This window comes from Cebus imitator, unplaced genomic scaffold (genome assembly GCF_001604975.1).
Source record: "Cebus imitator isolate Cc_AM_T3 unplaced genomic scaffold, Cebus_imitator-1.0 Scaffold98, whole genome shotgun sequence".
Taxonomy (NCBI): Eukaryota; Metazoa; Chordata; class Mammalia; order Primates; family Cebidae; genus Cebus; species Cebus imitator.
Window position 1 is genome coordinate 3,236,816 of NW_016107413.1, and position 17,069 is coordinate 3,253,884.

General features: G+C 34.8%; 1 protein-coding gene across 8 annotated transcripts in view; it reads right to left on the reverse strand.

Annotated features, from left to right (window-relative positions):
- The window catches only part of CDK14 (cyclin dependent kinase 14), a 613,351-nt gene that overhangs the window by 263,115 nt on the left and 333,167 nt on the right, over nt 1–17,069 (reverse strand). For all 8 annotated transcript variants that reach the window (XM_017536523.2, XM_037741317.1, XM_017536528.2 and 5 more), the window contains one exon: nt 15,844–15,967. In XM_017536523.2, the coding sequence (XP_017392012.1) occupies nt 15,844–15,967 (124 nt within the window). The remainder of the gene's footprint in view (nt 1–15,843; nt 15,968–17,069) is intronic.

A 17,069-nucleotide genomic window follows, 5' to 3' on the forward strand; every position in this document is an offset into this window, starting at 1 on the left:
ACTCTCCTTCTATCCTAGAGGACTGGCAAATGGGACCAGGACTTACTCGCTCAGCCTGGCCTCCTTCGATCTGTCAACTGGCCCTGTACACGGCAAACTGTACATTGCTGGCACCTGGCTGTGGGCTCTGCCATAGTCCCAGGGACATATCTGGGCAGGGACTGGTCCTGGCCTAAGTCCTGCCTGACTGGCAGCAGGTTCAAGCTGATAGGATGCCAGAGAAACACATGCTGAAGCCCTCTTGTGCCGCCACCCTCACACCCCAAGGCCTCCTGGGCACTGACTGCCTTTCCAGATGCACATGATGAAGGGTGGAGCTTGGATACTACAATTGGAGCGAGAGCAAGGGCTGGATGGAAACAATTCTGCCTAGCACAGGCTGCAGGCTAAATAGGAATAAAGCAAGTGGAGTGTCAGATCAGCAGCTGCTTCAGACATTTTGGAAAGAGGCCGGAAATAAATAAATAATAAAAAATATAACCAAATAGTTGCCATCTGTTACTGTTGCTATCATCTTATTGAAAATCTACTCTCTGGCTTTGCTGCCTACAGAACATCAACATTTCTGCTCATGGCTACACAGCAAAAGCTCTGTCTTCTGGAATGTTACTATGAGGAATTATGAAATATTACCATTATATAAATGTTACCTACCTTTACTTATACCAAGCTCTGCCTCTGTCATTGTCTTAAAACTTCATTAAATCCTATTCACCCTTTGAAAATAATTTTTAGGTCTTCCTCTCTAAATCTCCTAAGCAAAAAGTGCAATGTCCTTTTCTGGTCTCCCATCCTATATAAAAAGTTACTTGTCATACAATATAACTCGTAATATAAATTGTCTATTTTCTCAGTGTGCTGTTTGAAAACAATCTACAGTCCCCTGTTTACATAACTTCTCGACCTATTTTGCTATAAAGAAAAGGAAACTTATGTGAAGATTTAAAAAGATACTACAGGCAAAGTGCTTACCTCAGTGTCTGACATGAGCAACAACCAATAAGGTGCTTATCACCACTATGTATTATTAATCATCATCATTATCAATACCATTTATAAATCTTTACTCCCTAAGGTAGGTCTTGACATGCATTACATGCTAAGTTAACTATTCTTCTTTTTTTTTTTTTTTTTTTGAGACAGGGCGTCACTCTATCACCTGGGCTGGCATGCAGTGGCAAGATAATGGCTCAGTGCAGCCACGAAATCCTGGGCTCAAGCAATCCTCCTGCCTCAGCCTCCCAAGTAGCTGGGACTACAGTCGTGTGCCACCATGCCTGGCTAATTTTTTTGTAGAGATGGGGTTTCCCATGTTGTCCAGGCTGGTCTTGAACTCCTGAGGCTCAACTGATCTGCCTGTCTTAGTCTCCCAAAGTGCTGGGATTACAGATGTGAGCCATCATACCCAGCCAACTGTTATTCTTTATGGAAAACCATATCACATATTTTAATCACCATGACATAATTGGACAATTCATTTTACACCAACAGTGGCTGGCAAACTCTAAGGTGGTTCTCATGACTCCCTTGCCTACTTGTATTCACATTGTTGTGGAATCTTCTTCCTTTGAGTGTCTGTGAGAGGCTCTCAGTCCAAGAGACACAAATAACGAATTTTGTCAATAGCTACGTGAGCTCAGAAGTACTTTCCCAATCGAGCATTCAGATGAAACAGGAGAAGGCCAGGCTGACTGTGCAGAGTGAAGACAGACCTGGAAACAGAGGCTCCCAGCTAAGCCAAACCCAGACTCTTATCATACAGAAACTGTAAGATAATAACTCAGTGCTGTTTAAAGCAGCTTATTTTACGATAATTTGTTACACAAAAACAGGCAGCTAGTGTACCAACATTTCCCCAACTTATGTTTCACAGAGTCCAAAATTTGTTCTTAATCTAGTAAATCTGGGAGAAATAATGGCAGATTTAATTTTGACAGCAAAAGATCAAGAGCTTTTAATCATTGATGTACACTGAGATTCTACTGGTTGGGGGGAGGTGATAGAGATGCCCATATGCAGCTCATCCCAAACAGATATGACCAAGGACATTTTTTCTAATTTTAAAAATTATTTTTCATTTATATATGCTTCACAGACCACAGTTTTCTTTTTCTTTTCTTTTCGTTTATAAAATAGAGACAGAGTCTATGTTGGCCAGGCTGGTCACCAACTCCTGGGCTCAAGCAGTCTGCCTGCCTCAGCCTCCCAAAGTGCTAGGATTACAGGCATGAGCCACTGCTCTCAGCCGTAGACTACAGTTTTAGACATGACTTTTCAGATTCACAGAAGCTGTAGGAGACACAGAAATCTAAAGTCAGCTGTGAATGCCTCAGACAGGAGGCAGAACATGTGCAAAAGTGGACAACAGCCATCCCATGAAATGAGGGAAATTATCTGACTCTTCCTAAAAATATCCAAAGATGAAAGTTTCACTTCAAATATTTCTCTAATCCTTATCTTTTTATTTCTCTAAACCTACCAAGCATGATATTTTTATGAACAAAACAAATTATTCAATTGTGTTTCTCGAGAAAATAATTTACAGCTATGAAGAAGAAAAAAGCAGTTTTCCTCTCTTACCCCTTCCTTTCCCCATCGCATCAGCCATACACATCACCTCTCACCAGCAATGACAGAGACTGTCAGCAGGCTGGAGGCAGCTTGGAAAGGAAGGGAAAGGGAGTAAAGTCCAATGAGCACCGTGTTTGACATCACATCAATCACTTTAAAACGTGTTGAGTTCTGTTTTTGTTTTTTAATGTCTTCTGACTTTCCAGAAATTTTACATCTTTGGCAATGAAAGGGCAAACTGGCACATACTACAATGTTTTACTGCCTTCAACATTTGTGCTTTCAATTTACAGATAGCCCTTTAGAACTGGTAGGTTAAAGTGCTATGTTTAATCTGGCACTCAATGATTCCAAGACAATTTCAAATTTGCATCAGAATTTCTCAGCTTAGGTGCATTTCAAAGTAAAGTGATACTATGTCTAAATTGTAATAGCACTAATTCCAATTACTAGTCTAAATTTTATTATTGAGCAAGATCAAGGGGCTTATTTATAGCTATTTTTTGATAAAGTACTAGATAGCAAAACTTAATTTATCTATAATATTCCTATTTAAAAAATCACTGATCATAATACAAATCAGAATTACTTGAAAACTCTTCATGTTATTATTTAAAAGATGTAAAAGAAGTAATATGATATGATCTTAAAAGATTATTTCTAATGAATTATCTTCAAGTCTGAAGACTCAACAGAAATGCCTATGTTGAAATATTGGTCATTCTAATGCCCAGGTAGAGCTAATACCACAAGCACAAATCAATGCTCTCACATTAAAGAGGGAGTAATGAGACCTATACACTCTACTCCACAGGATTATAAGGGTAAAACAAAGTAAGAGCTATGAAAGCACTTCATAAACTATAAAAGGCTATTACTATTACTAGAAATGACTGAAGTTGTAGTCAATTTTGCTTCCTAAAAGCAATCTAAGGTCAAGTGCTGCAGATCAAACATTTCTGTGACTCAAAAACCAGAATGCTTCCAAATGTTGAATTCAGTGTTCAAAAATAAGAACACTCTCAGACGCTGAAGTCTACATCTTGAGCTTGACAGAAGAAAAAAAAAGAAAAGCTTATCCTGTGTTATAACATTGCAACAGTATAGATACCCATATCACTCATACTCAAAGCACACCACAGATATGTCATTCACATAGAAGGTCAAATACATAGGCAACTCTCTAAATTTAAGAAGTGACCCCATTTGCTATTTATAGTCAAGGCTGGCAAAATGTAGGGAACTAATATTTTTATTGTAATGAAGAATACATGTGACAAGGCCCTGATTTATCAATCTGCTAAGGAATCTGTAATCTATCATTATTTCAAATTATTCATTTTGGCAATCTATGTACATTTTAAATTGATGATTATGAGAATATTCTTTCATTCATGCATATTTCCACTTACATATGTTACTCTTTAGATTTAAAGACTGGCCAAATGAATTTTGGTAACAATCCAATTAAGAAAAAAAAAAAAAAACTACCAAAAAGTCCTAGAAAACAAACTATTAATATAATGCTCTGTACACTGTTTTCTTATCAAACTAATTTTACTGGTGAAAAGGGCATCAAATCTCTAAAGACTTCTAGAAATCAAAATGCCATTTTACATTTAAATTTCTGTTACCTGCTAATATAAAAAGTAATACAGCAAGAACTACCCTTAAGAGACCACAATCACTGAAATTCGACAGCAGTTGTGTTCATTCCAGATGAGAGCTTACTCTTCTTTAAAGTATACACTAAGGTGAAATTATGCGTTTCTTCAGGACTGAATTTTCTTGTGATCCACAAAATTTCTTACTCACAGGTATCTCTGAATGAAAACACTTGGCAGAAACACTCAGCTGCTTATGAGGAGCAAAAGTACACCAATGGATTCCTGCTTAGCAAACAAAGTGTTCTGTGTCTTGAAATCAACATGAAGTATAATTTTATTCTCAAAGCATGGCACAAATAATACAAATCTATCGTAAAAATTGTTTATTGCAAGAATGATTCCCTTTTAATTAAATTATTCCCACTTATTTTGTCAGGAAAGCTAAACTGAATACACTGTGATAGAGATACTCTAAAATCTGAACTACAAACAACAGAAAGTGGTTGACATTGATATGTAAAGAACTACTTTTAAAATCGTCTCTTGCTCAGCTATTTTACTTTAAAATAGTCAAATAATAATCACCATGAAATATGCAAGACAATGATTTTAAAATCAGTCCATTTGAAAAAGGTTCTACTGGGATGATCCTTGTGTAATACAGTAACAGATACTCAGAATGGCGACCCCAAGACTGTAAGGAAAGAATAGAGTAGAAGTGCAGGAACCATGTCTCCTTGATGTACCATTGTATACTCAACCACTAGAACAGTGCCAGGGATATAGTATGCACTAATTAAAAGTTTGTTGAATGAAAAATCTACTGAATTCTATTCCTTACCACGTAAGAAGGCAAGAAGGTATAGGTTACATATTTTAGAAAAAAATCATATTAAAAATAAACAGTACTTTGATCATAATAAATATGAAATGTATGCAACTCTATATCAGCCAGACATTTTTCTGAAATTATTTGTTAACCTTTAAAATTATTTTAATAATTTTATGACACATACAGTATTACTATTAGCATCTCCATTTTAAAATGAGTAAGTGAGAGCATTTCAGTAAGTCACCCAAAGGCACACAACTTGTAAGCAGCAGAGGCAGGATTCAAACTCAGGCATGTGGCTCCAGAATCAGCACCCTACTCATTTGGGGATATTTTATTTTATCCTGTCTTTTCAAGTGGGTACATTTACTTTTATTAAAATTTTTTCTCTTTCAGACTAAAAGTTTTTACTGAGCACTTCTATTACACCTCCACTTGCTCTAGAGCCATGTACTATCTACTTCCAGTGTGACACTGTGATTTCGTAAGAAACATATATTTGGTCTTCATCCTGGCACAGAGTTCCTAAAATCCTTGTAATTTTCTAAGAAACAAGGGTGATAAGAGCATCTTTTGTTATAATATTTAGTCTTAGCCCCCAGTTCCTGACATAGAGCTCCTAAGACCCTTGGAATCTTAGTGATAAATTTTTTTGAATGCTAACAAGAATGAATGGTGGCTAGGGGTCCCTAGATAACTTCATGATGGGGATGGATTGCCAGAAGAACCAAGCCATGACTAGAGGGTTGTAATCTGCAGCTCTACCAATGGGCCTCCAGGGAGGGGCAAGGGGCTAAAGATGAGTTAGTCACCACAAGCCAATTATTTAATCAATCATCCAGGTAATGAAACTTCTATAAAACCTCTAAATTATGCAGTTCAGAGAGCGTCCAGGCTGTGGACAAAGTGCTGGGAAGGTGGTGCCCCTGCAGAAAGTCTGGAAGCTCTGAGAACCCTTCCTCCCTACCTTTCCTTATGCATCTCTTCCCTCTGGCTGTTCCCCAGTTGTATCCTTTATAATCAACCAGCAAATATAAGCAAATGTGTTCCTGAGTGCTGTGAGCCATTCTAGCAAACTATGGAATCCAAAGAAGGGGGCATGAAAATGCCCAATTTGTAGCAAGTCAGTCAGAAATACAGGCAGTCCAGGACTTGCAACTGGCATTCAAAGTGGAGGCAGTCTTGCAGGACTGAGCCCTTAACCTAAGAGGTCCATGCTACTGGGTAGTGTCAGAAATAAATAGAATCTTTAGATACCCAATTGATATCTGCCTGAGGTGTTGGTTAATTGGTTATTGGTGTGGGAAAATAACCCAAAAAGTTAATTGGAAAGTGTTATGAAAAGAAGCAGCACAGTATCATGGAAAAGGTGAAATCTGAAAAGAAAATTTACTCCCATTGGCAGGCATCAGGGCATTTTTTGAGCTACTGTCCAGCACTGCTGAGCCCTAACAGGAACACTGTTAAAGCCAATTCAACCTTCATCTGTCCACAAGGCTTCCAATGCTTTAATTCTCCCAAGAATATAATTAAAGAGGGTGGTTCCTTAAATTACCAAACCTCTATTCCAACTTTTTTTGCAACAGGTTTTCCTACTAGCCTACTGTGAGAAACATTCTTTATATCATTTCTTAAAGTTTCCTCAAGGCTCATGAGGTTTAGAGCAGAGTGACATCCAGTATTCTGGGTCCCATCTTCCTGACAGGATCCCAGTGCTCAGGTGACACGGGTCATCAGACCAGCAAGGTTTACTTTGACCTGAACATCCAGTTAGCATTCCTACCTTTTCACATGTTTGGGGAAACAGCCATGTATGTGTCAACTAAGTTATTCATACTCTATAGTATATGACACTGGGGCTCTAAAAACATTGGTAACAATAATATTAGGAATAATAATTTAACACTTACTAAGTAACAAGTACAATGTTAGCTTATTTTCCATCTCTGGCCCAAAGTATATACATTTTTCATATGAGGAGTCTGGATTATGTAATCTCTTAGGTTCCTTCAAAACCTAGAGAAAATTTAAATTTAAAAAGTCTGAAAATGTCAACGTAAAAGGATTTCCTTTTTTTAATATAATTATGAGTGACTTAATTTCCCCCTAGATTTTCTGCCTTTATTCTGAGAAACAAACTTTAACAAAATGTTCCCAATGATTCTAACAACAAATGGATACTTTCAAAAGTAACACTATCTCCTGCTTTCAATTCTTTGAGCAAAATGCTGGCATGTCATTATTTATTTATTTTCATTATTTTTTAAAGATAAGGTCTTGCTATATTGCTCAGGCTAGAATTGGACTCCCGATCCCAAGCAATCCTACTGTGTCAGCCTCCTAGGTAGCTGGAAACACAGGCACACACCACTATACCCAGTTGATTATACATTGTTCCTATAATTCTGGTATCAGAGATTCTTATAACATTATGCTCTCAATTGATTTTAAGCATGTTGAGACCTTAATGGCAACTTTTCAGAAACCATACTAAACATTTGATCTTGAAATCTTTCAACATTTTCCATCCTCTACTTATGCCTCAGTTGTTCCATTCGCATGATGTGGGCACTTAACCAACTCATTGACCCATTTCATCTACTGCTCCCAACTATATGGCTGGATCTAAGCACAGTTTCTACATCCAATATTAGCTGGTCATTGTTTCACAGGACAGATTTCCACAGCTGACAACTCTATTCCATAACTGGAATAAACACTTCAATCTGCATTTTTATATCAGTATCCTTTCTGATTAAAAACTAGAGTGACAAATAACTTGATAGATAGTTCATAGAGAGATGCTGCATTTTTAAAGTTTGAATTTTTGCAAAGAGTTACATAATTTTAGGCCTATAAACTTGATTATTTGCACCAAGATTTCTTTCCAGTATGTGGTAAAAATAAAAGAATGTTTTTCAGACATGTTTTTAAAATTAGTAAGCAGCACAGACCATTAGTTTTTAACTGATTTTTATTTTTAATTTTCCAGTGCTTTCTTCTTTCATTAAAATGAAAAACATCCTAATATCCTAAGTTTATCTATTACCACAGAAGAAATTATTCAAGGTGAAAAGGATATTTAAAAATATTAATATGCATAAATATGCAGTATTTCAAAGCTAAGTAAACCAACACAACACGTATGGAAAGATTTTTTAAAAAAGAAACCAGAGAAAAAAAGAAGAAAGAAAATTAACGAACTGGTGGTATTAAGGTGAGAAACAAAGGTTTAAAATCACAAATTAAAAAAAAAAAAGTTTAACTTCCAGAATTTATAGTGTGTCTTATATTTCCCACAGTAGCTGGTCAGTTTTTCTTGCATCCAGTAAAGATTTTAGAAAACATGTGCTTTAGACTGCAGTAATTCATTTACCATCATCTAAGATTTTAGTATAAATAAAGCATATTGACATATAGTAGTGGAGTCTGGTTTGGACTGAATTTTAAAATAAGCTTTTTAGAAGGTAGAGAAAGGGATGGGCAGGATCTATAAAGCAGGGATATTAGGGAATTGCATGGTCTGAATGTCTGTCCCCACCAAAACTCACATTGAAACTTAATCCCAAATATGGCAGTACTGAAAAGTGGGGGGCCTTTAAGAGGTGCTCGGGTCTTACGGGCTCTCCCCTCATGAATGGATTATTCCATTCATGGGTTAATGTATTAATGAGTTATCTCAGAAGTGGCATTTGTGGCTTTATGTGAGCATGCTCAACCCCCTTGCCACATGATGCCCCGCACTGCCTCAGGACTCTGCAAAGAGTCCCCACTAACAAGAAGGCCCTCACCAAAAGGAGCACCTCAACCTTGGACTTAGCCTCTATAAGAAATATTTTATTTATTTATAAATCATCCAGTTTTAGTTTCTGTTATAGGTAACAGGAAACAAACTAAGACACTTAACTATATGTTAACAATGTTCAAGTGTAATCGCTGTGGCCTTCAACAGCACAGGTATTACATAAATCTGTGATTCATTTCAATGCTACTACTGTTAACAACTATTAATTCTTCCACCCTAGTCATTATGGCTGCTACTTAAGGTTCCAGTCCTTCTACATATACAAATATTTTCTAAATATAAATGGCTATATTTTAACTTACATCCAGTATTACTTATTTGATTTTGCCAACAATTCTGCCCTCAAATTATACAGGGGGGGAAAAACATGTTTCTGCATACTGAAATCCCTGTGCCTAAGTTTCTATCAACAGTGGAGAATAAGATGATCAGCCCTATGTGTAGCAGTTTGTTCTGCATTTGAAGACATCTTGTTACCTCATATGCATGATTTGGCTGAAACTGAACTCTCTTTCAAATTTTCTCATTTCCATGGAGGCTGAAGCTGCCATTCTTAGCAATCAAACCCTATATACATTGCTTCAATCTGGCTTATGGTAACTGAACAGAGAGATTTCTCATAGAGGAAATAGTATATGCATATTAGTTGCAGTTCATATATATCCTTCTTGTTCCCATTTACAGCTTAAAAAAACACTTACCTATATGAGTTTTTAAAAAGATGTTTAGGGCAGTGAAATTATTCTGAATGATATTATAATGATTGATAAATGTCACCCTAACATAAGCAATGGAGTTTGCATGATACCGCTGTGTCAATACAGGTTTATCAATTCTAACATGCATACCACACCGATGCCAGATGTTGATAGTAGGGGAAGCTGTGCATATGGGAAGAAGGTACATAAGAACTATCAGTATTTTCTGCTCAATTTTGCTGTGAACTTAAAACTCTTCTAAAAAATAAAGTTTATCTAAAAGGAAAAAATGCTCTCAAATATTTAGCATTTTAACATGCTTGGAACAATGTTATGTTGTAATAACACAAAACAAAAAGATCCAATATAATTAGATGTCTTTATCATTCCCCTTGAATAGAAAATAAAACCTTTTGAAGAGATGGGCAGGATATTAAACAAGATTTAAATGATGAAGCTAATTGGTGTTTCAAGATCAGGGAAAAGACAATTTTAAGTATCAACATTCCCTTTCAAAAGAGTTACTATATCTTTAAAGTAATGGGTCAAGGGAAAATAACTTTGTTTAGTTCACATGTCAAATACGAATTACATTTAACATGTAAGCTTAATAATCTATTCAATAGATTTTAAAATATGTGTACTTGCATTTAGAGTTTTAATGAAATTCCCTAGAGAAATTAGGGAGAGAAAAAATCCTTTCTTTGGTTCGTATTGTACCAATTATTCACATTCTTTGCTTTCAGATCCACATGAAAGCAACTGCCTAAACTTTTCATTAAAACTGTTTGTGTGTTAAACCGTTCAAAGAATCTTTTAGAAGTAGACGCTTCTAAAAGTAGATGCTTCATTGGGTAATAAAGTTATTTTTGCTATTAGAAAATGTATTCTGAAAGAAAGATACAGTAAAATTGAATCCTGCAGGTCATAACAAATAAGCTAAGTTATATCTAACCTTAAATTTATGATGATAATTTCAATGGTGAATTTTGCATGTCAATGATTTAAAACATAGGTAAAGGTCTGTATCTTTGAGACTAACAGGCTTTTATCCAGAGACAATATTTATCAAACTGACTGACTACTCTGCATCTGAAAGAAGGTGATTTCTTTCTGTTTACTAATATTCCTATGTAAATTCAGAGAAGCACATGACAAGCCATGAGCTTACCATGTCCTTTACAGAGTCACATTTCTGATGTGTTCCTTAATTTAATCTAAAATATGATTTACAATGATTTCTTCTCTCAATTTAGACAAGGCCCAGCCTGGAAGAGGAAACTATCAAGATTAGGAAGGTAAAATTTTAGACCTCTGATGGGAAAGAGACCAATGTGATTTTACTTAATTATAACCACAGAGTTTTTCAACTTTGTTTCTCCACCAGGAAAGCCAATAAAATAAGCTAAGTCCTTAAACACTTATGTTATAGAATTCTTGCTATCTCTCATTCAATTTCAACAGCAGCAACTTTAATCTCGCTGTCTTTCTGTATAGTTAGACCATAACCCTTAAAAATAGTAAAAGAATGGCTTAGAAATATAGATGACACCAATATCATCTTACAGAAATTCTACAGGCTCCTCCATTTTGCTTTAATCTCATTTATATGGAAAAATACATTTAAGTTTTCATACTATTATACTGCAAATGACCTTAGTTTCTCGGTGAATTTATTTATGCATTTACTTGTTTTGCTTCAATAATTTTCTTTTAATGTGCTCTCAATGCTTATTATAAAAGCAAGGTTGTCATCTATTAGAATTTCCAAAAGATAGAATCAAAAATTAGATTCTAGGGAGGGATAATAGCATTGATTCTAGATTTAATGGACAGATTTTTTATTTTTATTTTTATTTTTTTTATCTACCAGCAAATATCTGGTCATTAGAAAATAAATTAATAATTTCAGAAATGTACAACATAAAAAGTCAGCCCTAAAAGGACCTTAGAAAGTATATGTTCAATGCTCTTGTTTTTCGGACAAGGAAGGCTCAGAAGGGGACAAATGATGTCTTGAAAGTCACAAGCTAGTTATAGACAGAGCAAATTCTCTTAACTCAATGTGCAACATACTTTGCTTTCAAGAATAGTACATTTAGACAATCATTTAGAGGTTACAGAGTAGAAACCTCAAATCTTATGCATTTTATATATGTTTACATTCACTTAGTCGTGTTTATTTTGGCAGCCTGAGATCACATAATAAATACCCAGTGAGTGTGCAGGGTCTATGTTTAAGGTTATGTCTATTCCTGAAGCTCTAACACTATCTAAAGCATCTAATTCCATCTACACTCTTCACCATGTGTGGCCAGGATAGCACTGATAAAAAGAAAATTATTTTATAAACTATTAGTTTGCCAAAACTAATCAGACAGAAATTCGTAAATTCAGGTGGGTCTTAGTCTTTAGACTAATACTAAATTTAGTCATGTATATTTTTTATTCATTCAATCAATATTTGCTGAACATCTACTACATGCTAAGCATGGTTCTAGAGATAGTGTAGACAACAGTAAGCAAGACAGATCAAGCTCCTGCCTTCATGGAACTTCCAATCAAGAAGTTTAAGCCAAAAATAAACAGATAAACAAATGAACAAAATGATTTCAGAGCCCTAGAAGTGTTATTGAAGAAATAAGAGTTGATGATAGTATGGAAAAGATTCTGTTTTTGAAGAGGTGATGTGAACTATAACCTCTATTTTAAGAAAAAGGCAGCCGCATGAGAAGCAGAAGGAAGAGCATCCCAAGCAAAAGGAAAAGCAAACTGCAAGCCTCTAGTGGAAACAAGTTCGCGGTTTGGCTGCACCACAGTTTGCAAGGAGCAACAAGGTGGTGAAGACACAGGCTACATAAGGGATTTGAAATATTTTTCCAGTAGATTATGTAAAGATAAATCATCCTTTAAGAAATGAGTCTGCATGCCTCCATAAAATTTTATTATTTTATTATATCCAGGCAGAGCAAATCTCTGCATTAGAAAAGCCATAGTGATTCTCAATCATGTGTAATTTACTTATTCAAAACGTATATAAAAAACAAGGCTCAGGCAAGGGTTTAAATATGACTTTGCTTACAAGAAAAAAAAAATAGTTACAGCATTTTGACCACCTGGAATTCAGAACTGCATTCTGTTTAAACCTGAGGGGTGTACAAATTCACTATCATTTGGTTTACTTCATCCAGAAGGTAAAGTCTACTAAGGTTGAACTCACTTATTACTACTGAATTAGTCAAATGACAAAGTGTTCTTTATGTGATGCATGTTTTTGAACTAGTATAATCTATTTACATAGCATGGATGTCATATATAGAAAACGGCATACAAAAACAATCAGTAATGTCCTACACTAGGCTGCCCTGTAAGAGAAAACATCTACATGTATAAATATAAAGACCTTGGGCCACCTGAGATTGAAAGATATGAATCAAGAGTATGAATTCCATGTTTGCAACCAGCAACCTGTATGTCCAAGCCTGGGCAAGATTCTTATCCTCTCTGAATCTCATCTCTCTCAAAAATACAGGTTAATATACATTCCTAGCTTGAAGAGACAATGAAGCAAGAATTTCTAAGTGTTTAGCACAGAGAATAAACTCAATAAATTTTAGTCTTTACCCCTCAATATTTTTTTCTAATGAAAGTAGTATCATTTACAATATGAGAACTACAATCATGTAAATTATATTTGTCTCTTTTAATCAAAATTTTATGGTTTTGGTCACATAAGAAAGAAAAGTAGGACAAAGAAACCATTTTTAAACCTCTTCACACATCAAATACTGAATTAAGACCTTGTTTTTTTAAATTGTTTTGCTGCCTGGAACCATCCTATTCTGACTGTCTAGCTTCTCTAGAGTTTCCAGTGTGTTTCCTTCATGTCAGACACACACACATGCCCAAACACAGTAAATCACAGTTAATTGCATGTCTTAAATTAAAAGACAAATAATTGCACAATTAATTGGGGGAAATTGTCAGTTGGTGAATGAGTCTCGCTCACTACACTCTGTGCACAGGTTGCATGCCAAGTGCATATTCCAAGCTGGACGATTCTCTCCATGACTCTGAGAACAGGTACATGGGCACAATCTTTCTGCACAGCAGTCTGATCAGAAGAATCAAATGCTTTAAAACACTCAACATTTCAATTGTTGTATCAATAGCTATCTCTACAAGGATGTTCAGTACAGGACTAAGCATAACAGTGAAAAATTAGAAAGAACCAAAATGCTCATTAATAAGGGCCTGAATAGAGACTAGGTTTGACCATTAACGGAAAAAAATCTAAGTGTTACAGTTACAAATGATTTTGTTAAGCTTAGTAACATGAGAAAATGTTCATATCATTTGAAAAATGCTAACAAAATAGTATATTTCTTCTTTCAAACTATGTAACATGGAGGTGAAGCAAAAAATGAGAGAAAGGAATGGGAGAAAGCTACTGGGAAAATAAACAAAACAAATGTTAATATTTGTCCTCTCTGAGTTGTTTATACTTTGTAAATTTTCTAATTTTCTAAACTTTGTAAATTTTCTAATTTTCTAAAACAATCATCTAAATTTTTAAAAATTATATTTCAATTTGTTTTTGAATCCGATACTTTAAAATGTCAGTTTTAAAATAAAGATCCTTAAGAATCTTTTAAGACGAACTTACCCATTACAATAAAAACATGAGCATAATATTGAAAAAGAATCCCTAGTAAGCACATACATACAATCCTATTGTATGTTTGGTTATATAGATAAATTAAATTCACAAAAATGTATTTTATAAATATACAACAAACACATGTTGATACAATTAAATGCTTAATACCATAATCTATTTTAACATATAACTTACAGTATATCAACACACCATAAGAAAATCACTATAAATCATTTTTCATTTCCTGACACTGACCAACTACAGAATATATTCCCAGTAAAGCCAATAATCTGAATTTGAGAAACTCCAAACCTTCTCTCCTTTACCCCCTACTCTCCCATTATTTTCTACCCTATTATAAAAAGACTTTATACCCAGCTACCTAGTGTAATTCTAATGCTAAAATCTGGCAATAAACTATACATACAAACACACTAATGCACACAGAATTTCATCATTTTATCAAAGCAGGAAATGACAAAGTTTTATAATATATTCCTAGTCAACTAGTCATACTAACTTTTGTTTTATTTCATTTTTGAATAAAAGAATTTATAAAACCCAACAAAGTAGATTCATTCCAAAGGTATTCAGCAGTCTACTAACCTTAAAATAAGAAATAAACATTTCCTGCCTTCTTTTATATAATGGGGTATGGAGAGGGAAAAGATAATCATATTTCAGCAAAAGCCCGTATCTCAACCTCAGGCATCTTTATGTCCCAAGGGTAATATTTTCATTCTATTCTTAATGGAACAAATTTCTAATCAGAACATGTATTCAAAAATAATTGAGGCAATGCAATGTCAACATATCATGCTGCTACCAGGCATCGCCTGGTGCTCAGAATCAACTCAACACAATCTCCAGCATGACAGAAAGCCTGGCCAATGCAAAATGTCAGACTTGATCAAGGGAAGGGGTGCTAGCAAGGAGCATACAATAGTTGCGCTCCCTTTTGGATGCTCAAACATAGTGTTTGGAGGAAAGCTTCTATGCTAGAAGAAGACAATCTCAAAACATCTAAGGAAGGAAAGGCTTACAATGCCCACTCCAGAACCTCAACTTTTAAATATTAGTAAGTGTCTATTTTTGTAAGGATATTGAAAATACTTGAAACAAAAGTCAATTCTGGAAAGGTTAACACTACATCTAGATTTCTAGTTATTAAAGTCTCCGGGCAACGTATATTATTGAATATATCCTGCAACCCTCTGAAAGGTCCAGAGGTTTAAATTTAGGTTTCTCTAAGTTTGGCAAAATATTGGTAATTGTTGAAGCTGGGTGATGAGTCATTGAAGTTCATTATATTCTACTTTTGAGTATAATTGACATTTTCATAATAGAAGTTTAGAAAAATAGATTTTTGCTCAAGGAGTATATATTTTATGTTAAAAATTTCACTGACTTTTCCTTTGGAAATATATATTAACAAGATCTGGTTTATGTTTATTATTAAAGACTCTAACAAGCAGTCTGAATTTTATAAAATTCCACAAAGCATTATGTTTTATGCTATCATAAAAAAGAAAAAAAATCCTTCATTCCAGAAAAAAATTTACCATGATCTATGATGACAGAAGAAGTGCACCTAAACAAATGCAGTGCCACCATCTGCCTGGCATTCTCACATTGTGACAAAATAGACTGGTAATTAACTGCTTTCTTACCGAAATCTGCCAGCTTCAACTCCCCCGTGTCACTGATCAGAAGGTTCTGTGGTTTCAGGTCTCTGTGCAAAATATAACGCTGGTGGATGTAAGACAGCCCTCGCAGCAACTGAAATAAAAACAACTGAAAAAATAAGGAGACAAAGGTTAAAATCTGAACACAGATAAATGCCAGTTTCTACATACGGTCTTCTATGTACTTATATTTACATATAGTGAAAATGGGTAACCATCACCAAATATTCTAACAAATTATTTCAACAGAATGTGAGATATTAGCATGTAAATTCCTAATTCACTAAGAAGCAAATCTAGGAATTTCTAACAACCTATTATATCAATTCCAGAGTGATACTTCCCCATCCAGAGATCTATACTCGAATCAGTGTTCCTTAAATTAATTAAAATGTAAATAACCAATTTTTAATAATTGATTTAGTCTTCAGGACTAAAGTGATGTTTGAGAAGAAAGGAAATCTATTCATAACATCATAAAGATTTAAAAAAGAACTGTTTACCAAGTTTATGTCAATATGCACATATTTAATTCATAGAAACAACATAAACATGTACCCATAAGTTTACCCATTAACATGCTTTGAGGAACAGAAAGATAAGATGACTTGAAATAATTAAAACAAAAACAATCATATTGTCTAACTAATACTGCGTTATAATTATACTGCTTTTGCACGTATGGTCACAGAGATTAGGCTGCTGCCTAAAGACAGACATGTACCTTCACTAATTACAAAGCAAACCCATCCTAAATGGAAAGGAGACACAGAAAACAGAAGTCAAGAATCTGAGAGTAATACTTTTGTAAGAAATAATTTCAGAGGTGATTAATAGCCTTTTCTGTGAAGTTTCATATTGGATCATACCAAACGTTTCTATTTTGATAAATAAAAAAGTGTGATTCACCAGGGTTCCCAACACTCTTCTTATAAAAAAGGGAATATTTTTAAACAATTACTTGCCAAAATAATCCTAATTGACATTAAAAAAAAATCTCCTAAAACAAAAACAAATGTTCTTACTTTTAAGTGCCACCAACATTCTAGTCTATATAACCAGCTAGTAACCAAAGGCAGTTTCAGGGAAATTTCAAATGAGTTGTAAAAGACGAATGATAGGATCATTTTGGGGGAGGTGATCCAAGATGGCCGTTTAGGAACAGCTCAGGATTGCAGCTCCTAGTGAAAGCGCAGAGGGTGAGTGGACGC